This window comes from Ctenopharyngodon idella, chromosome 7 (assembly GCF_019924925.1).
Source record: "Ctenopharyngodon idella isolate HZGC_01 chromosome 7, HZGC01, whole genome shotgun sequence".
Lineage (NCBI taxonomy): Eukaryota > Metazoa > Chordata > Actinopteri > Cypriniformes > Xenocyprididae > Ctenopharyngodon > Ctenopharyngodon idella.
In genome coordinates this window covers 2,643,811-2,661,397 of record NC_067226.1, presented here as the reverse complement: position 1 = coordinate 2,661,397, position 17,587 = coordinate 2,643,811, and the positions used below count along the sequence as shown (strand labels likewise).

The following is a 17,587-nucleotide window of genomic DNA, read 5'->3' as shown; positions in this document are numbered from 1 at the left end:
CGGTATTACTGTTGAACTATTAATTACGGCAAAATAAGTTTTTGAGTAAACAAAAAAAAAAATCGTATTTATCTGTAATACTTACTTAAAGGACATATGAAGGAGACATTAAATTTAAAAAGTGTTTTTTTTTTTTAATTATCAATAATAAACCTTTATGCTTTTAACAGTTAAAGAAAAATAAAGCTATAAATTTAATTTTAAAAATGTTTTATATTAATGTATGAATATATTATACTATAAGAGAGTTTTTATGGTAGTTATTACAATTCTGTAACATCAACTAAAAACTGTATTGCAAGATAGCGACATCTAGTGCCTCATATACCAAACAAACCAGTATGGTGTTAAAGGGTTAGTTCACCCAAACATGAAATTTCTGTCATTAAAGAGTTAGTTCTCCCAAAAATGAAATTTCTGTCATTAATTACTCACCTTCATGTCGTTCCAAACCGGTAAGACCTTTGTTCATCTTTGGAACACAAATTAAGATATTTTTGATTAAATAAATCAATCAATCAAAGCAATGTAATTACCGTCATTCAAGGTCCAGAAAAGTAGTAAAGACTTTGTTAAAATAATCAAGTGGTTCAACCTTAATGTTATGAAGTGACGAGAATACTTTTCCTGTACAAAAACAAAATCAAAATAACAACTTTATTCAGCAATTTCATCTCTTCTCTGTCATTCTCCTAACACAGTTGCCGTACAGCGCAGGCTTCCATGTTTACATCCAAACGCCGACTCAGTATTGGTCTATGCTGCACACGTGAGCAGCTCGACGCATGCGTGTAATGCTGACGCAGGAGCCGGCCAATAATGAGTCGGCGTTCGGACGTAAACACGGAAGTGCTAAACTGTGTTCACTAAGTCAACTGCATATGACAACAGTTCAAATTGTTACATAAAGTCCTTATTTTTGTTTTGTTTCTGCACACACAAAAAAAATTCTCGTTGCTTCATAACATTATGGTTAAACCACTGTAGTCACGTCGACTATTTTAACATGTCTTTACTACCTTTCCTCAAAGGTGCAAAGAAGTTGCTGCCTATGTGTGGTTCAGAAACCCTCGGATTTCATCAAAAACATCTTAATTTTTGTTCCGAAGATGAATAAAGGTCTTACGGGTTTGGGACGACATGAGGATGAGTAGCCTACTTAATGACAGAAATTTCATTTTTGGGTGAACTAACCCTTTGATGGAAATTAATAGTTATTAAACATGACATGGTAATAATTCAGGGCATACAAAATGTAAAGATTAAAAAATGTAGGCTACTTATTGCATTATCATAGCCATTATAGTAAAAGCAAATGTTTTTATCATTATTACATAAATCAAATATTTTTGGTCATTCATTTATGAATAATGATTTTGTTGAATGATGTTGTCCATAGCAACACCCTATGACCACTCATCTGGGAAACAAAATAAAGAAATAAATTATAAAACAACTCATCAGTATTTCATGTCCATGTATTCCTTTATTTTTTAAATAGCCATGTACTGCTTCTTCTTTTTTTTCTTTTTTTTTTATTAGACTAATGATGACTAAAGTCTTCATCTCATGTAAGGGCACATGATTTTAAACATAATTCCTATTTATTTATCTATACCTTAACTTTTTGATTAAAAGCAACATCAATACCTGTGTTTACTTTTATGTATTTGTTTATTTTTATGCATTTCTTCCTTGATTTGTCATTTATTCATTTTTGAGTACATTGTTTAGTGTTCAGTGTCCCGCACTATGTTAGTGAAATCCTGTTGCGCTTCTATTCCGCACAGCACGGTACGGCTGAATGTCGGGAGAGACGTAGAAGCCCAAACAGAGCCTGTCCAAACACCAGAGACCAAGATCACCCGGAAGATTGTACGTTAAACGCCGACAGACGCTAGAAATCGGTAAGAAACTCTATAGTTGAAATATTAATAATTAAATAATGCAAGAAGCTATGCTGAAACTACTACAAAGCAGGACGGAAACTTTAAAAAGTTAATAACTTGGACGGTTTAACATTATTTTAAGGGTTTGGGTGGCACTGAGCCTCAAAGTTGTAAACAGAAGTTTCCCGTTGATTCCCGTTTTTATAATTAAACGCGTGAAATTATAATCTCACCTAAAAATGTAATAATTATAATGGTAAGAAACTCGACAAACACGATAAGCTGTTTGCGAAGCATTTTAAAGATTGGTATTGGGAATACTGCGGTTTATTGTTATGTTTATTGTCGGTCAGATGTAAGATAAAGCAGGTTAGTTCTCTGAAGTCAGCTCTGAGAAATGTGGTTGTGTCAGTTTACACTATAAACGATCGCGGCGGGAAAGTCTGTCTGAGTTCAGACCAAAACACCGTTCTTGTTGGTGTCTCAAGAGTGAGATGCTGCGCAACAGTGTTGCTTGTATTAACCATGAAGTATTGCACTGTTTGCCTCATCTTAATCAGTGAGAGCTGATTCCTCATCTGCTCTTATTTGATCTGTTTGAGCATAAGCTAATTCATAATGTGGAATAGCACATACAGTCATGGCTTCGAGACAAATAAAGTTAGTACAGTAGCCAATGACGCCATTTACTAAAACAGCAAACTTAGACATGTACATAAATGAAAACCAACTTTTTTCTTTAACTTAGAGTTTAATCATGGCACAAATGTTCAGTATCTCTGACAATGAGTCAGAGACATCGGAAGACCGTGAGGACCCCGACCAGACAGAACATAACAGTGGATTGCCGCAGGGGAAGCAGCTCCGCACTGTGCCTGATAGCCTGAAAGGTAAGTCAGTCACAAGGGCCTGTGGGAAAGCTATTAACACACGACATTTCTGCTGTATCCTGGATACACATCACTGCACGTTTACGAGACGAATGCCAAGAATGTGACGCACTGCTCAAACTTGAATCTGTGTGAATCTCAAACTATTTTTTCTCTGAATAATCTCTGTGTTGGCATTGGTTTTAACTTTTAAAGATGACAATGAACCAAATTTGTTTTACATGAAGAAATACTTGAATTCCAATGAGAGGTCTGATCTGATCAGGCAAGGATCATTCAATATCACATGTCATTGTAGGCGAGCAACTGGGGAGGCAGAGAAATCTCTCGATGAATGAGGATCTGCTGGAGGCCGGGGCAGCAGATGAAGGCGATTTCAGGCCTAGATCTCGCTCTGCTCCTCCTGCTTTGTGGGCTGCTAAGAAATATGGCCGACAGCTAAGGAGAATGAGCGATGAGTTTGACATCCTCCTTGATAAAGGGGTAAGAAAATAATTATTTGGCATAATAGGAGCGGAGGAGGGTTTGAACTATCTGAGAAATATACCCTAGTTCCATTAAAGGCCAATTCACAGTGCACAGACAAACACGTTTGTTGGGTTTTGTTGGATCAGTGTGTTAACCATTGGAGTTTGTTTTCACCTGACTGAACACGTTCAAACAGCATTTGTTGGGGCAGTGTAAACATGAGTTATTTTTCATAAAATTATAAATCCAACAGCCAGTTTGTTTGTTGGTGTTTGTCTGTGCGGTGTGAATTGGCATTAAGAATAGTGAACGTGCAAGGTAAACTAAAAGTATGTTTAACCTATAATTAACCATAAAACAAATAATTAAAATGTTTTTCTTAAATCTCGTACAGATGAAGAGGGTGAAGAGCGCAGGAACAGCACGTCAGATGCAGCAATCACCCAGCTGGTTGGCCTTCCTTTGGAGTCACAAAGAGTCTGATGCTGAGTCGCGCCCTGCAGAGTGATTGACGGTGAATGAATGATGGAAGAGGATAGAAAAGAGGACTACTGTACATAACAATTGGTGGCAGAAGAAAAGGATGCACTGCTTTGAAGAGAAGGATCAATTCCACTGACTGGACCCATTTCATGAACTGCACTGGAACCCTTGACTGTTGAAAAGCATGAACTGTATCTCACTTTGTGCTATTCCACAAAGACGGCAAAAATGGAGAATCTTCTTCTCTTTTGACTTTTCTTAAGCTCTGGGAATATTATGCAGTAAATTCCATGAACGTGAATGTGAGCTGGATATCAGCTTGTTCTAAACACACTTTCTGTCGCTCTGCCATATCGCTTTTTTAGGTTCAGATGAAATGCCTTTTAACAAAAGCACATCAAATGAAGGAATTATTAACAATATTTTTAGACAGCTGTACAAAATCTGTTTTTACTGTAAAGGCACTTTGGTCACTTAGAAGAGCCCTTCTGCTTTATTGCTATCTCTGAGTCATAAAAATCTCTTGGAATCTACAACCAACAATACCATTAAGAGCAAGAGTCCAAAAAACAAGAATGGGTCAAAATACCCATGAGAGCAAGAACAGAGGACAGCATCATTACTGGTATTACTTGAAAAAGACAAATTGTCAATGCCTTGTAACTTTTTTAATTAGTTAAAAACATTTTATTTCTTTGTTATTTTGTTGTTTGTAACAAGTATAGCCTAATAAAAACCCTAATAAACCACTTTCAGTACAGGTTGCTCTTACTTCGCACTAAAGTGTAAAACGTAAGTACTGTTCTTCATGTTAATAGTATTTGGCACTGTGTATCAAAATGTCTTTGTTTACTTGTGCATTAGTCATGTTTTACTCATTTGTTCTGAGGTGCACCAGAAATTGTTGAACCTGGACATACAGCTTAAAAAAACATTCCTCACAGCACTACAGAGTTTGCCAACTAAATAGTCTCTATTGCAACTTGCCTTAATTGTTTCCAAGTCTGGTTTAATATATTGTTTGCATCAGAACATCTCTTTCACAATTACATTTTGAATTGTCAAACAAAAGATGCAGTAGCAAACTAAGCATGAAATAAAAAGAACTGTAGGTTATGCTGTGGGGTGTAAAATTGTACATCTGAACAACCTTGGAATTTTATTTAGTCATTGAAACTCCATTGAGGTTTTTGTCAATGAGTTGTCTTTGTTAAAATTTCGTTCATTAAAGGGTTAGTTCACACAAAAATGACATTTGTCATTAATTACTCACCCTCATGTCGTTCCACACCCGTAAGACCTTCGTCCATTTTCAGAGCACAAATTAAGATATTTTTGATGAAATCCGAGAGGTTTCTGAACCACACATAGGCAGCAACATCATTGCACCTTTCAAGGCCCAGAGCAAAGACATTGTTAAAATAGTCCACGTGACTACCTTAATGTTATGAAGCGACGAGAATACTTTTTGTGCGCAAAAACAAAACAAAAATAACAACTTTATGTAACAATTTCTTCTCTTCCCTGTCAGTCTTCTACGCTGTTCACGTAAACAGTGCAGCGCTTCCGGGTTCTACCTTAGAACGCCGACTGATTATTGGCTGGCTCATGCGTCAACAGCACACGCATGCGTCGTGCTGCTCACATGTACAGAGTCGGCCAATAATGAGTCAGCGTTCTGACATGGAACCCGGAAGCGCTGTACTGTATACAACGTGAACAGCGTAGGAGACTGACAGGGAAGAGAAGAAATTGTTGAATAAAGTTATTTTTCTTTTGTTTTTGCACACAAAAAATATTCTCGTAGCTTCATGACATTGAGGTTGAACCACTGTAGTCACGTGGACTATTTTAACGATGTCTTTACTACATTTCTGGGCCTTGAAATTGGTTTTGACATTGTTGTATATAGGGAGGTCAGAAAGCTCTCGGATTTCATCAAAAATAACTTAATTTGTGTTCTGAAGATGAACGAAGGTCTTACGGGTTTGGAACGACACAAGGGTGAGTAATTAATGACTGAAATTACATTTTTGGGTAAATTGACCCTTTAAGACACTTGTGTTGGATCCCAGCAGAACTTCTCCCCACTATCAAGAGCAGAGAGCCTTTCCATATCCTTCTCGCTTATCTCAAAGTCAAACAGACGCCCATTCTCCTCCACACGGTCTGGCTGACATGATTTTGGCAGTACTGGAATGTTCTGTTGTACAGCCCACTTCAGCAACACTTGGGCTGGTGTCCTTCCATACTCTTTAGCTAAATCCAGAACCACGTGGTCTGATAGCAGAAGCCCTGTTCCAAGAGATGAGTATGCCTGAAAACACACCCCTCTTTCCTTACAAAGTGCCCTCAGGTCCTTTTGGACCAGCTTTGGGTGGAACTCTACCTGAAGAACTGCCGGGGGCACTTTACAGCTCTTCAGCAGCTCCTGCATGTGTGCTACTGTGTAATTAGACACCCCAATGGCCCGAAATGTTCCTTTTGAGTAGAACTCCTCCAAAACTGTCCAGCTTTCAGCACGGTTTTCAGGGTTTCGTTTATCGCCCACTTGCAGCCCCTGCGTACCTGGCCAATGAATAAGATACAGGTCAATGTAGCCCAATCCCAACTGCTCCAGGCTTCTCAGGCAACCATCCCTGGCTTTGGAGCCCTGGTCTTTGGGACCTAGTTTACTTGTAATGAAAACATCTTCTCGTGAGAGGCCATGCTTGGGCAGCAGGCTACGGAGGGCGTGACCTACATGTGCCTCATTACGGTACACTGCAGCAGTGTCAAAGGCACGGTAACCAGCTGTCAAAGCAGCGTCCACAGCATTGTAAGTGTCCTCTTGACCCTGCAAACGGAAAGTGCCCAGTCCCAATAGAGGCATCCGAGTCCCAGTGTTGAGAAGCACAGATGGCTGAGGGTCAGTCATTATGAAAGGTGGAAGTTTTGATTTGGAGGCTATGAAAACTGTAGTGAATAAAGATTAAGTAATGAAACAGCCATTAGATTAAATCTAGAGATTAAAAATAATAGATTGTAGAAGTGCACTGTGAAGATAAAACGATAATAATACAGAGACATAAACTCACCCAGAAGGTTTTCTGAAAACGAAAAGACACAGTCGCCAGTGACTTAAACACGGTCAAGGTCCAATGATCTGTTCCATGTAAATAACAATGCTAATTTATCTATGTAGTACCTGTAACATGTAGGAGATAAATTTTCTGCTACAGTCTTATCTTCGTCAGCTGCTGTTTTACAGCCATAGTTTACAACCTCGCTCAACCTAACTGACCATGTGACAATAAAGGGGCGGAACAAATTTCTGGGGAACCCTCGTCACCATAGAGATAGCAGCTGATTCGCGCCTCACTGGATGAGGCGTTTGACCAATCAGAGTTTGTTGTCGTGACCTGGGGGCTGGACGCTGACAACTCGACGGGCCCGCGCTATTCAGTTTAGTAATTCTCAACGTCTTATTTGGCGCCGAATACTTGAGGGGTTACGGTAATTATACTTTTGTCTCTGGGTGTTTATTAACCATGTAATTTCCATTTAGTAAATTTTAAAAAAGCTAAACGTTTCTAAAGTGGCTTTATAAATTAGAGAAACTCTTTGATTGATAATTTGTGCTAGCTGGAGGTTTTTGAGTAAGCTGGATTTGTGTAAACTATACATTTATGAACATAAACTATAAACATAAAATATTGCATTTATAAAATAGGCTATACCACACTTTTTTGTGTGTATCTTGTTTCTTTTTTCAAGTGAAGATTCTGTTCATCCTCATCAGATGAAGTAACTATGTCAATCCAGGCCTTTTCCTTTCCTATACCTGAGACCAGATTTTTTCAGGCTGGAAAACAAGTCTTCAAATTCAAGATAAGACGAGGAGAAATGAGCAGGCAAGAACATGCAAGCTTATTTTATATGTTTAATATAAAGTATGCAATATTATTTTGAATATACCTTTACACTTGATATTAGACAGAAAAAGATAATTTCTGTAGAAATATCTGACTTGGATATTGCCTTTCACAGCATTGATGAGGAGGACATGCTGGATGGGATGCTAGTCACTGAGGAGCTGGAGGTTTTTTAAGATCAAGATTATAATTTTGGATTCAAATTGGATTCATAAACTTTGGGAAGATTCTTAATGTGATTTGCTTCGCTTCACAGAATGCTGTGCGTGCAGTACTTGCAAACCTGGATGGTCTTCACCCCTTCACAACCCAGAATTTCGTCATTTTTCCATGTATGCTTTTCTAAATATAACTGTAAAGGGATAGATAACTCAAAAATGAAACTTCTGTCATCATTTACTCACCCTTATGTCAATCCAAACCTGTATAACTGTCTTAGATATGTCAAGATATTTTAAAGAATGTAAGTAACCAAACAGTTTTGGCTACCTTTGACTTTCAATGTATCGATACAAAAACATTGACATATTTTTTAATAGACCTTATTTGTGTGTGTTCCACAGAACAAAGAAGGTCATACAAGTTAAACAAGAGTACATACAATACAGTTTGCTTACAGAACCACCACTGCCTCTGCACCCCCATACTTAAACTCACTACTTTAGACTTATGTGCCTTCTAGAAGCTTGCGTTCTGCAAGTGAATGGTGCCTTGTGGTGCCATCCTAAAGAGGCACAAAATCACTTTCATGGACCTTTACCTTGACTGTTCCCTGCTGGTGGAATGACCTGACTAACTTAACCTGAGCAGCTGAGTCTTTAGCCATTTTCAAAAAACAGCTGAAGATGCATCTTTTTCGTCAACACTTGACCCATTAATACAAACACTTACTATTCTATATATCTATTTAAAAAAAAAACACCTTGCAATGTGTACTGTGCTAGACTAACTGCGACTAGTCACAACACTTGCATATTGTTGCCCTATTGTTGGTTTGATTGCTTCTATTGTTCTCCTTATTTGTAATTTCTTTGGATAGAAGCGTCTGCTAAAATGATTAAATGTAAATGATGACAGAATTTTCATTTTGGGGTGAACTACCCCTTTAAAGATTTGAAAGAGCTCAACCAACAGGAGGCTCTTTTTTAAATATTTGTAATTTTAATAAAAAACTGAACTGCGTTCAGGGTCAGTTAAACTAAAAGTGTAATTTATACAAATAATGAACCATTAATTCCCTTGACAACATACAACACTTACAGATAAAAGTAAATGGGAACAAGTGTCCAAAATGAGGTTCATGAAGAAGGGTGTAAAACTGTCCCCGTACCCCTTCCTTATTACACTGTATGTGGAGTATCGTGAACCAGCCTTTCGATGCGCAGGTGGGAGGCTTCTCGATCTCAGCACACTACCTGACCACTTTAATATGACGTATGCTCTGAATTAACTTTGTCTACTCTTGTTTATCAGTGACAAATACCAATTCCTGGAACACACCGGTGAGTGTCTCTTATTAAATATTCCTTTCTTAAGTTCTATTGACCTGTTGAACTTATTTTGAGTTTAATTTCTTAAATGAACATAAAAAATTCTATACATAATTTCTTGTCATGGTGCTTGTTCTTGATTCATATCCTTAAAACTGTCACAAACTGACAAAAATAAATGTAAATGCCCTCAGAAGTCGAAAAATCCATGGTGTGCTAGTGAGCCAATGAGGACAGTCCAAACCACTGCAATGGATCATCCAGAAGAGGGCACTATGAGCCAACACAAGCAGAATAAACTAACCACAGAAAACTCTCAGTACTTTCAGTAAGTTTGCTGCTTTTTGTATGCTGTATGTAGTGATCATTGTCAAGTCTTGTCCTTCACATATTCAAATCTGTCTTTCTCTCGTAGTGTATTTAATTATTTTGATTACAACACATGTTGGCTTATATCAAAGTCAAAGTCCTTGCTGGATGCATATTGTCACAATAGGACATAAATGGAAGTAAAATAATAATGAGTAATAAAATGGCAGAACAGGATCAACTTTAGCTCATGACTCACATACAGTAAATAGATGCCAATCATTTATAGCATACAATTATAGGATGGTGTTTATAAGTAAGCTACCTTTCATGGGACCTTGCTCTCAGACAGACAGACATTTGTGGGATTTTCCACTTTGTTTTCGGTGATGGCTGATAAGCTGATAAGATTGTTGACCCGAGTGATGAGGTGTTGAGTCAGATGCAGTAGTTATGAAACAGTAGAGCATAGGAACTTGAGCATGGGGCGCCATCTCAATGAAGCTGTCACTCAATCAGCTGGCAGAACATAATAATTTAGCTGTTAAAATAACATCCCACCTCATCCAATTCCTCCGCGTAGGAAGAGATGCACAAATCAATAAGCCAGCGGAGAACAGAACTTGACATGTACTTTTAATTACGTCATGTCCTCATTTTGTTTGTGGTGGGCGAAATTATGGTGCTGGTTCATTCTGGCGAGGACTCCAGTAATTCGGTGGAGTTTACACAAATCACCTACTGCAGTGTCAAAAATAGATGCCTTTTTACAGGGAATTTGTGTGTATGTGCACAAGCCCTCCGGCTGCTTGCAGACTTGTCTAAAACAGGTCTTTTGTTTTTATGTTAAATGTGCTGGAAAAGGGAACAGGAATTAGATATGTTAAAAAAAAAAGAGAACCAATAGATCTTTCTCTCTTGTCTCTCTTTCAGGGAGTCCCCTTGCTCGGCCAATGGTGCAGAAGCGATGGTTTGTGGCAGTGAGGTTAGTGTATGAATGTGTGTGTTGGGGGGAGCCAGTTTTTCTGTCCATCACTCACTCACACACTGTCTCAATTGTTAATCATCTTTAATTGCCCCTGCAGGGTGCACAATCTGACACATTAGCCCATTCAGGTGGCATAACTACTCCATGATGTTAATTATAGAAGCTGATAAAAAATAAAATACCTGTTTCAGGTACTTTTCATTTGTGAAACCATCCATCATTGGTATTTTCTTCATCTTTCTCTCGTCTTTTCTATTGTAGATTCATGCTGATTCAGATGTGAATTGTCTACCAGCACCAGATGTGCATGATGGTAAACTGCATATTATTCAACATTATCTTTCCTAATATTCGTTTGTCTTTATTCATTTTCAAAGATCATTTAAAAACCTACGCTTTTAGTAAATTACCAAGCCAAGCAATGTGAGCATAATTGTGCCATTAGTTTCCCATTTTTTCTCTTTTTTTAGTCATCAAAGTGCTACTCTTTTGGGGGATCATCCAGCAAATAATCAAAATTAGTTATATGGGCTTTCAGTGGCCGAAGCTAATATCAGTATCCAGAACATTGGGTGGCCAGTGGCCAGGGATGTCGCTTAGGGGGGAAAATGAGGACTGTGTACAGGGGGCCAAGAAGCATTGGAGGGCCCATATTGATCTCCCCTGAGGACCCCATGAGGGGGGCCAATGCAATAAACTGTACAGAGGGCCCAGAAAACCTAGCTTTGCCACTCAACATTTCCAAAAAGAAGAAAAAAAAAATTGACAACAGAAATTGTTTACTATGCACTGACAAAGCTGTCAATAGTATCTGTAACTGACAAATATTGGCCAATATTGGTCTATAATTAGTTACAAATAATAAGTGTTAAAGGGTTAGTTCACCCAAAAATGACATTTCTGTCATTAATTACTCATCCTCATGTCGTTCCAAACCCATAAGACTTTCATTCATCTTCGGAACACAAATTAAGATATTTTTGATGAAATCCAAGAGGTTTTTTATCCTCAAAAGAAAGCAATGAATTTACCACATTCAAGGTCCAGGAAAGTAGTAAAAACATTGTTAAAATAGTCAACGTGGCTACAAGGGCTCAACCCTAATGTTATGAAGCGATGAGAATATTTTTTGTGCACAAAAACAAAACAGAAATAAAGACTTTATTCAACAAATTCATCTCTCCCCTGTCAGTCTCCTATGCAGTTGACACAGTGAACGCAGTTCAGTGTTTCTGTGTTTACGTCCGAACGCTGGCTCAGTTTTGGCCGGCTCCTGCGTTAGCATTACACGCATGTGTCGTGCTCCTCAAGTGAACAGCCTCGACCAATACCGAGCCCGTGTTCTGGCGTAGAACCTAGAAGCGCTGCAGTGTAAATAACGTAGCAGAATGACAGGGGAGAGACAAATTTGTTGAATAAAGTCATTATTTTTATTTTGTTTTTGCACACAAAAAGTATTCTTGTTGCTTCATAACGTTAAGGTTGAACCACTGTAGTCACGTGGACTATTTTAACAATGTTTTTACTACTTTTCTGGACCTTGAATGTGGTAAATTCATTGCTTTCTATTGAGGATAAAAAACCTCTTGGATTTCATCAAAAACATCTTAATTTGTGTTCTGAAGGTGAACGAAGGTCTTACGGGTGTAGAACGACATGAGGGTGAGTAATTAATGACAGAAATTTCATTTTTGGGTGAATGAACCCTTTAATGACTTTTAACACCTTGTTTAGATGCCCCTGAAAGTTCTGACCCAAATTCACCAACTGGACAGAATGTCGGCATCATTACTAGAATGGCCAGGTGAGAAATCTGTTGTGAAATATGAAATGACTAAAATGCATATTTAAACTTCCATAACTGAAAGCAACTTGCACTTGCATATCTTAAAACTTATCAGTGCCATTGTTTTGTCTCAAGATGCACACCAGTAATGTTTTTTTTTTTCTAAGGCACATTTATAAATGCTATTTTAAATGTTCTAATTGAACTAAGGCCTACTCCTGGCTTAATCTTAGCTCTGTCTGTGAAACCTGGCCTAAATTACATATTCATTTAAATCTGCAGAGTGTCAATTTTGCACTAAACTAAATGGAATTGCAACACTTGTGACTGTTTTGAATGTGTATGAAGTTATATGATTGAAAATTGAGAATAGTTAGTTTTTTTGATAATCTTCCTGCTCTTTTCACAGCTCACTGTTTCCCTTCTCTCTGTTCTTCCGTAAGAGTCCTGCAAATTAAAGTTCAAACCATCATTCCTTGACACTTACAGATCTCCGACCTGTTTTTATTAAAGAAAAGGCTGTTTCAAGTTTTTTCAAGGTTTTGAATAGAACCCGGTCTGTTATTTAACCTAATCTGTGCTGTTTTGTGCATTCTGTTTGTTAAATTTCTTCTAAACGTATCAATAATGGTTTTAACTGTGTTCATTTATGCTGTATGAGTGTTTCAAATACATACTAATATAACTGTTGCTTTGGTTGAAAATACCTTTTGTTGCATGTCACTCTCACTAAGCCTGAAATTACATTGTATGTTCTATTATGCGTTCACCTGAATGAAGTCGTTAGAACATCAAGTTTTGTTCACTTTTTAGTGTTTCTGTGTGTTTGAGTGTGTGCATGTTGTTGCAGCATCCGCTAAATCGAGTGTGTGTGTGTGGCAGACCACTCTCAATAAGGTGAGGTCATCGGCCAAGGCTATACATGCCCAATCCTCTTGTCTCAAAATCCACACCTGTTTCTGACTGCCTTTGCAAATTATTACAGGATCAAAGAAGAATTAGTTGAAGCTCTTTTGTATCTGTCAAAGACTTCTAACTTTGGGTTCATGACTCAAGAAAAAGCCAAGATTTATCTCTCTTGTTTTTATTTTCAGAGTTTACATATCGCTGTAACCTGGAAACCAGGAGAGTCATGAAGAATTATATTATTAATACATCCGCTTGCACTTTACGAGGGTATAGCAGCTGCCAAAACAACAGGAGAGGGCATGGCCTCACGTTTTCACTTGATGAGCTGATTATATTCACATCTCGACCTTTAAACCTCCATGTCAATCAAGCTCTGAACGTTTTCTGAGAATCTGGCCCTGTATACATCTTAATATCTCTTTATAATTACACTCCTTCCTGTGACAAAAACCCAGGAGACCTTGAAGTATGAATCATGCTGATCGTGTGTGATGTGGGGAGGTGGGTTGAGAGAATGATGAATTATGTCATCCATTCCATTTACAATGACATAATAAATTGTGCGTGTTGGAAAGTGAATGGATTAATAGTAGTTTGCTAGTATTGTCAGCACCCAGGAATGCATTGTTAAGAAGTTAATTTAGCTTTTGCACTAACATGGTATCACCATTTATTTATTTTAGCAGAAGCTTATATCCAGTGATCAATGACCACATTTAAATGCACATAATTTTTCTGAATAAGTTCAGTGAGGTCAGATTATTTTTCTTTTTTGAGTAACAGCAAAGAACATTTTTTGAGTAACAAAAAATTCAAATAAATGATTTTCCTTCTATTCATCAAAGAACCTTGAAAAAAACAAGGTGTTCACAAAACTATTAAAGGGTTAGTTCACCCGAAAATGAAAATTCTGTTAATTACTCTCCCTCATGTCGTTCAAATCCGCAAGACCTTCGTTCAGCTTCAGAACACAAATTAAGATATTTTTTGATGAAATCCGTGGACTTTCTGGCCTCCGATAAGACTGCAACCTTATTACCACTTTCAAGGCCCAGAAAGGTAGTAAAGACATCATTAAAATAGTCCATGTGACTACAGTGGTTCAACCTTAATGTTATGAGGCGAGGAGAATACTTTTTGCTCACGTGAACAGCATCGGTCAATACTGAGCCAGCGTTCTGATGTAGAATCCTTAAGCACTGCACTGTGTACACAGCGTAGGAGACTGACATGGAAGAGAAGAAATTGTTGAATAAAGTCAGTATTTTTGTTTGTTTTAGAATAAAAGTTGAGCCACTGTAGTCACATGGACTTTTTAATGATGTCTTTATTATCTTTTTGGGCCTTAAAGTGGTAATAATGTTGCAGTCTGTTGGAGGTCAGAAACCTCTCGGATTTCATCAAAATATCTTAATTTGTGTTCCGAAGATGAACGAAGGTCTTACGGGTTTGAAACGACATGAAGGTGAGTAATTAATGACAGAATTTTTCCTTTTTTGAATGAACTAACCCTTTAAGCGCACCTTTTTTTAACATTGATTATAATAAGAAATATTTCTTCAGCACCAAATCAGCATATTAGATTTCTGAAGGATCATGTGACACTGAAGACTAGAGCAATGATGCCGAAAATTCTGATTTACCATTACAGGATTAAAAAATATTAATTGTAATAATGTTTCACAATACAGTTTTACTGTATTTTTTTATTTTTATTTATTTATTTATATATACACCGATCAGGCATAACATTATGACCACCTTCCTAATATTGTGTTGGTCCCCCTTTTGCTGCCAAAACAGCCCATGGACTCCTAGTGGAGTCCATGCCCATCGAGGCATGGACTCCACTAGGCCCCTGAAGGTGTGCTGTGGTATCTGGCATCAAGATGTTAGCAGCAGATCCTTTAAGTCCTGTAAGTTGCGAGGTAGGACCTCCATGTATCGGACTTGTTTGTTCAGCACATCCCACAGATGCTCGATTGGATTGAGATCTGGGGAATTTGGAGGCCAAGTCAAAACCTCAAACTCATTGTTGTGCTCCTCAAACCATTCCTGAACCATTTTTGCTATGTGGCAGGGTGCATTATCCTGCTGAAAGAGGCCACAGCCACCAGGGAATACCGTTTCCATGAAAGGGTGTACAAGGTCTGCAACAATGCCTAGGTAGGTGGTACGTGTTAAAGTAACATCCACATGGATGGCAGGACCCAAGGTTTCCCAGCAGAACATTGCCCAAAGCATCACACTGCCTCCACTGGCTTGCCTTCTTCCCATAGTGCATCCTGGTGCCCAGGTAAGCAATGCACCCGGCCATCCACCTGATGTAAAAGAAAATGCGATTCATCAGACCAGGCCACCTTCTTCCATTGCTCCGTGGTCCAGTTCTGATGCTCACATGCCCACTGTTGGCGGTAGACAGGGGTCAGCAAGGGCACCCTGACTGGTCTGCGGCTATGCAGCCCCATACACAACAAACTGATGCATTGTGTATTCTGACACCTTTTTATCAGAACCAGCATTAACTTCTTGAGCAATTTGAGCTACAGTAGCTCGTCTGTTGGATCGGACCACACGGGCCAGCTTTCGCTCCCCACGTGCATCAATGAGCCTTGGTCGCCCATGACCCTGTCGCCAGTTCACCACTGTTCCTTCCTTGGACCACTTTTGATAGATACTGACCACTGCAGACCGGGAACACCACACAAGAACTGCAGTTTTGGAGATGCTCTGATCCAGTCGTCTAGCCATCACAATTTGGCCCTTGTCAAACTCGCTCAAATCCTTACGCTTGCCCATTTTTCCTGCTTCTAACACATCAACTTTGAGGACAAAATGTTCACTTGCTGCCTAATATATCCCACCCACTAACAGGTGCCGTGATGAAGAGATAATCAGTGTTATTCACTTCAGCTGTCAGTGGTCATAATATTATGCCTGATCGGTGTGTATATATATATATATAATAGCTCCAAAGCTATTGGAATATTTCTCTTTATACAGCATACACTACATATACTTAGCCTATTCAAATAAGACATACAGTGGGTACGGAAAGTATTCAGACCCCCTTAAATTTTTCACTCTTTGTTATATTGCAGGCATTTGCTAAAATCATTTAAGTTCATTTTTTTTCCTCATTAATGTACACACTGCACCCCATATTGACAGAAAAACACAGAATTGTTGACATTTTTGCAGATTTATTAAAAAAGAAAAACTGAAATATCACATGGTCCTAAGTATTCAGACCCTTTGCTCAGTATTTAGTAGAAGCACCCTTTTGATCTAATACAGCCATGAGTCTTTTTGGGAAAGATTCAACAAGTTTTTCACACCTGGATTTGGGGATCCTCTGCCATTCCTCCTTGCAGATCCTCTCCAGTTCTGTCAGGTTGGATGGTAAACGTTGGTGGACAGCCATTTTTAGGTCTCTCCAGAGATGCTCAATTGGGTTTAAGTCAGGGCTCTGGCTGGGCCATTCAAGAACAGTCACGGAGTTGTTGTGAAGCCACTCCTTCGTTATTTTAGCTGTGTGCTTAGGGTCATTGTCTTGTTGGAAGGTAAACCTTCGGCCCAGTCTGAGGTCCTGAGCACTCTGGAGAAGGTTTTCGTCCAGGATATCCCTGTACTTGGCCGCATTCATCTTTCCCTCGATTGCAACCAGTCGTCCTGTCCCTGCAGCTGAAAAACACGCCCACAGCATGATGCTGCCACCTCCATGCTTCACTGTTGGGACTGTATTGGACAGGTGATGAGCAGTGCCTGGTTTTCTCCACACATACCGCTTAGAATTAAGGCCAAAAAGTTCTATCTTGGTCTCATCAGACCAGAGAATCTTATTTCTCACCATCTTGGAGTCCTCCATGCGGGCTTTCATGTGTCTTGCACTGAGGAGAGGCTTCCGTCGGGCCACTCTGCCATAAAGCCCCGACTGGTGGAGGGCTGCAGTGATGGTTGACTTTCTACAACTTTCTCCCATCTCCCGACTGCATCTCTGGAGCTCAGCCACAGTGATCTTTGGGTTCTTCTTTACCTCTCTCACCAAGGCTCTTCTCCCCCGATAGCTCAGTTTGGCCGGACGGCCAGCTCTAGGAAGGGTTCTGGTCGTCCCAAACGTCTTCCATTTAAGGATTATGGAGGCCACTGTGCTCTTAGGAACCTTAAGTGCAGCAGATTTTTTTTGTAACCTTGGCCAGATCTGTGCCTTGCCACAATTCTGTCTCTGAGCTCTTCAGGCAGTTCCTTTGACCTCATGATTCTCATTTGCTCTGACATGCACTGTGAGCTGTTAGGTCTTATATAGACAGGTGTGTGGCTTTCCTAATCAAGTCCAATCAGTATAATCAAACACAGCTGGACTCAAATGAAGGTGTAGAACCATCTCAAGGATGATCAGAAGAAATGGACAGCACCTGAGTTAAATATATGAGTGTCACAGCAAAGGGTCTGAATACTTAG

The 17,587-nt window shown here is 39.0% G+C and overlaps 2 protein-coding genes across 2 annotated transcripts; one reads left to right on the top strand and one right to left on the bottom strand.

Moving 5' to 3' along the window:
* The first annotated feature begins 1,771 nt into the window (after positions 1–1,771).
* badb (BCL2 associated agonist of cell death b) lies at positions 1,772–4,479 on the top strand. Its single transcript, XM_051898702.1, has 4 exons — positions 1,772–1,907; positions 2,638–2,779; positions 3,078–3,262; positions 3,642–4,479. Exons 2-4 carry the CDS (start codon positions 2,647–2,649, stop codon positions 3,753–3,755), a joined length of 432 nt encoding a protein of 143 aa, XP_051754662.1. The 5' UTR covers positions 1,772–1,907; positions 2,638–2,646; the 3' UTR covers positions 3,756–4,479.
* A 243-nt stretch (positions 4,480–4,722) lies between these two features.
* Positions 4,723–7,150, bottom strand: zgc:101765 (uncharacterized protein LOC450036 homolog). Its single transcript, XM_051898701.1, has 2 exons — positions 6,808–7,150; positions 4,723–6,685 (listed from the first exon to the last, which is right to left on the bottom strand). Exon 2 carries the CDS (start codon positions 6,645–6,647, stop codon positions 5,781–5,783), a length of 867 nt encoding a protein of 288 aa, XP_051754661.1. The 5' UTR covers positions 6,648–6,685; positions 6,808–7,150; the 3' UTR covers positions 4,723–5,780.
* Between the last annotated feature and the right edge of the window lie 10,437 nt (positions 7,151–17,587).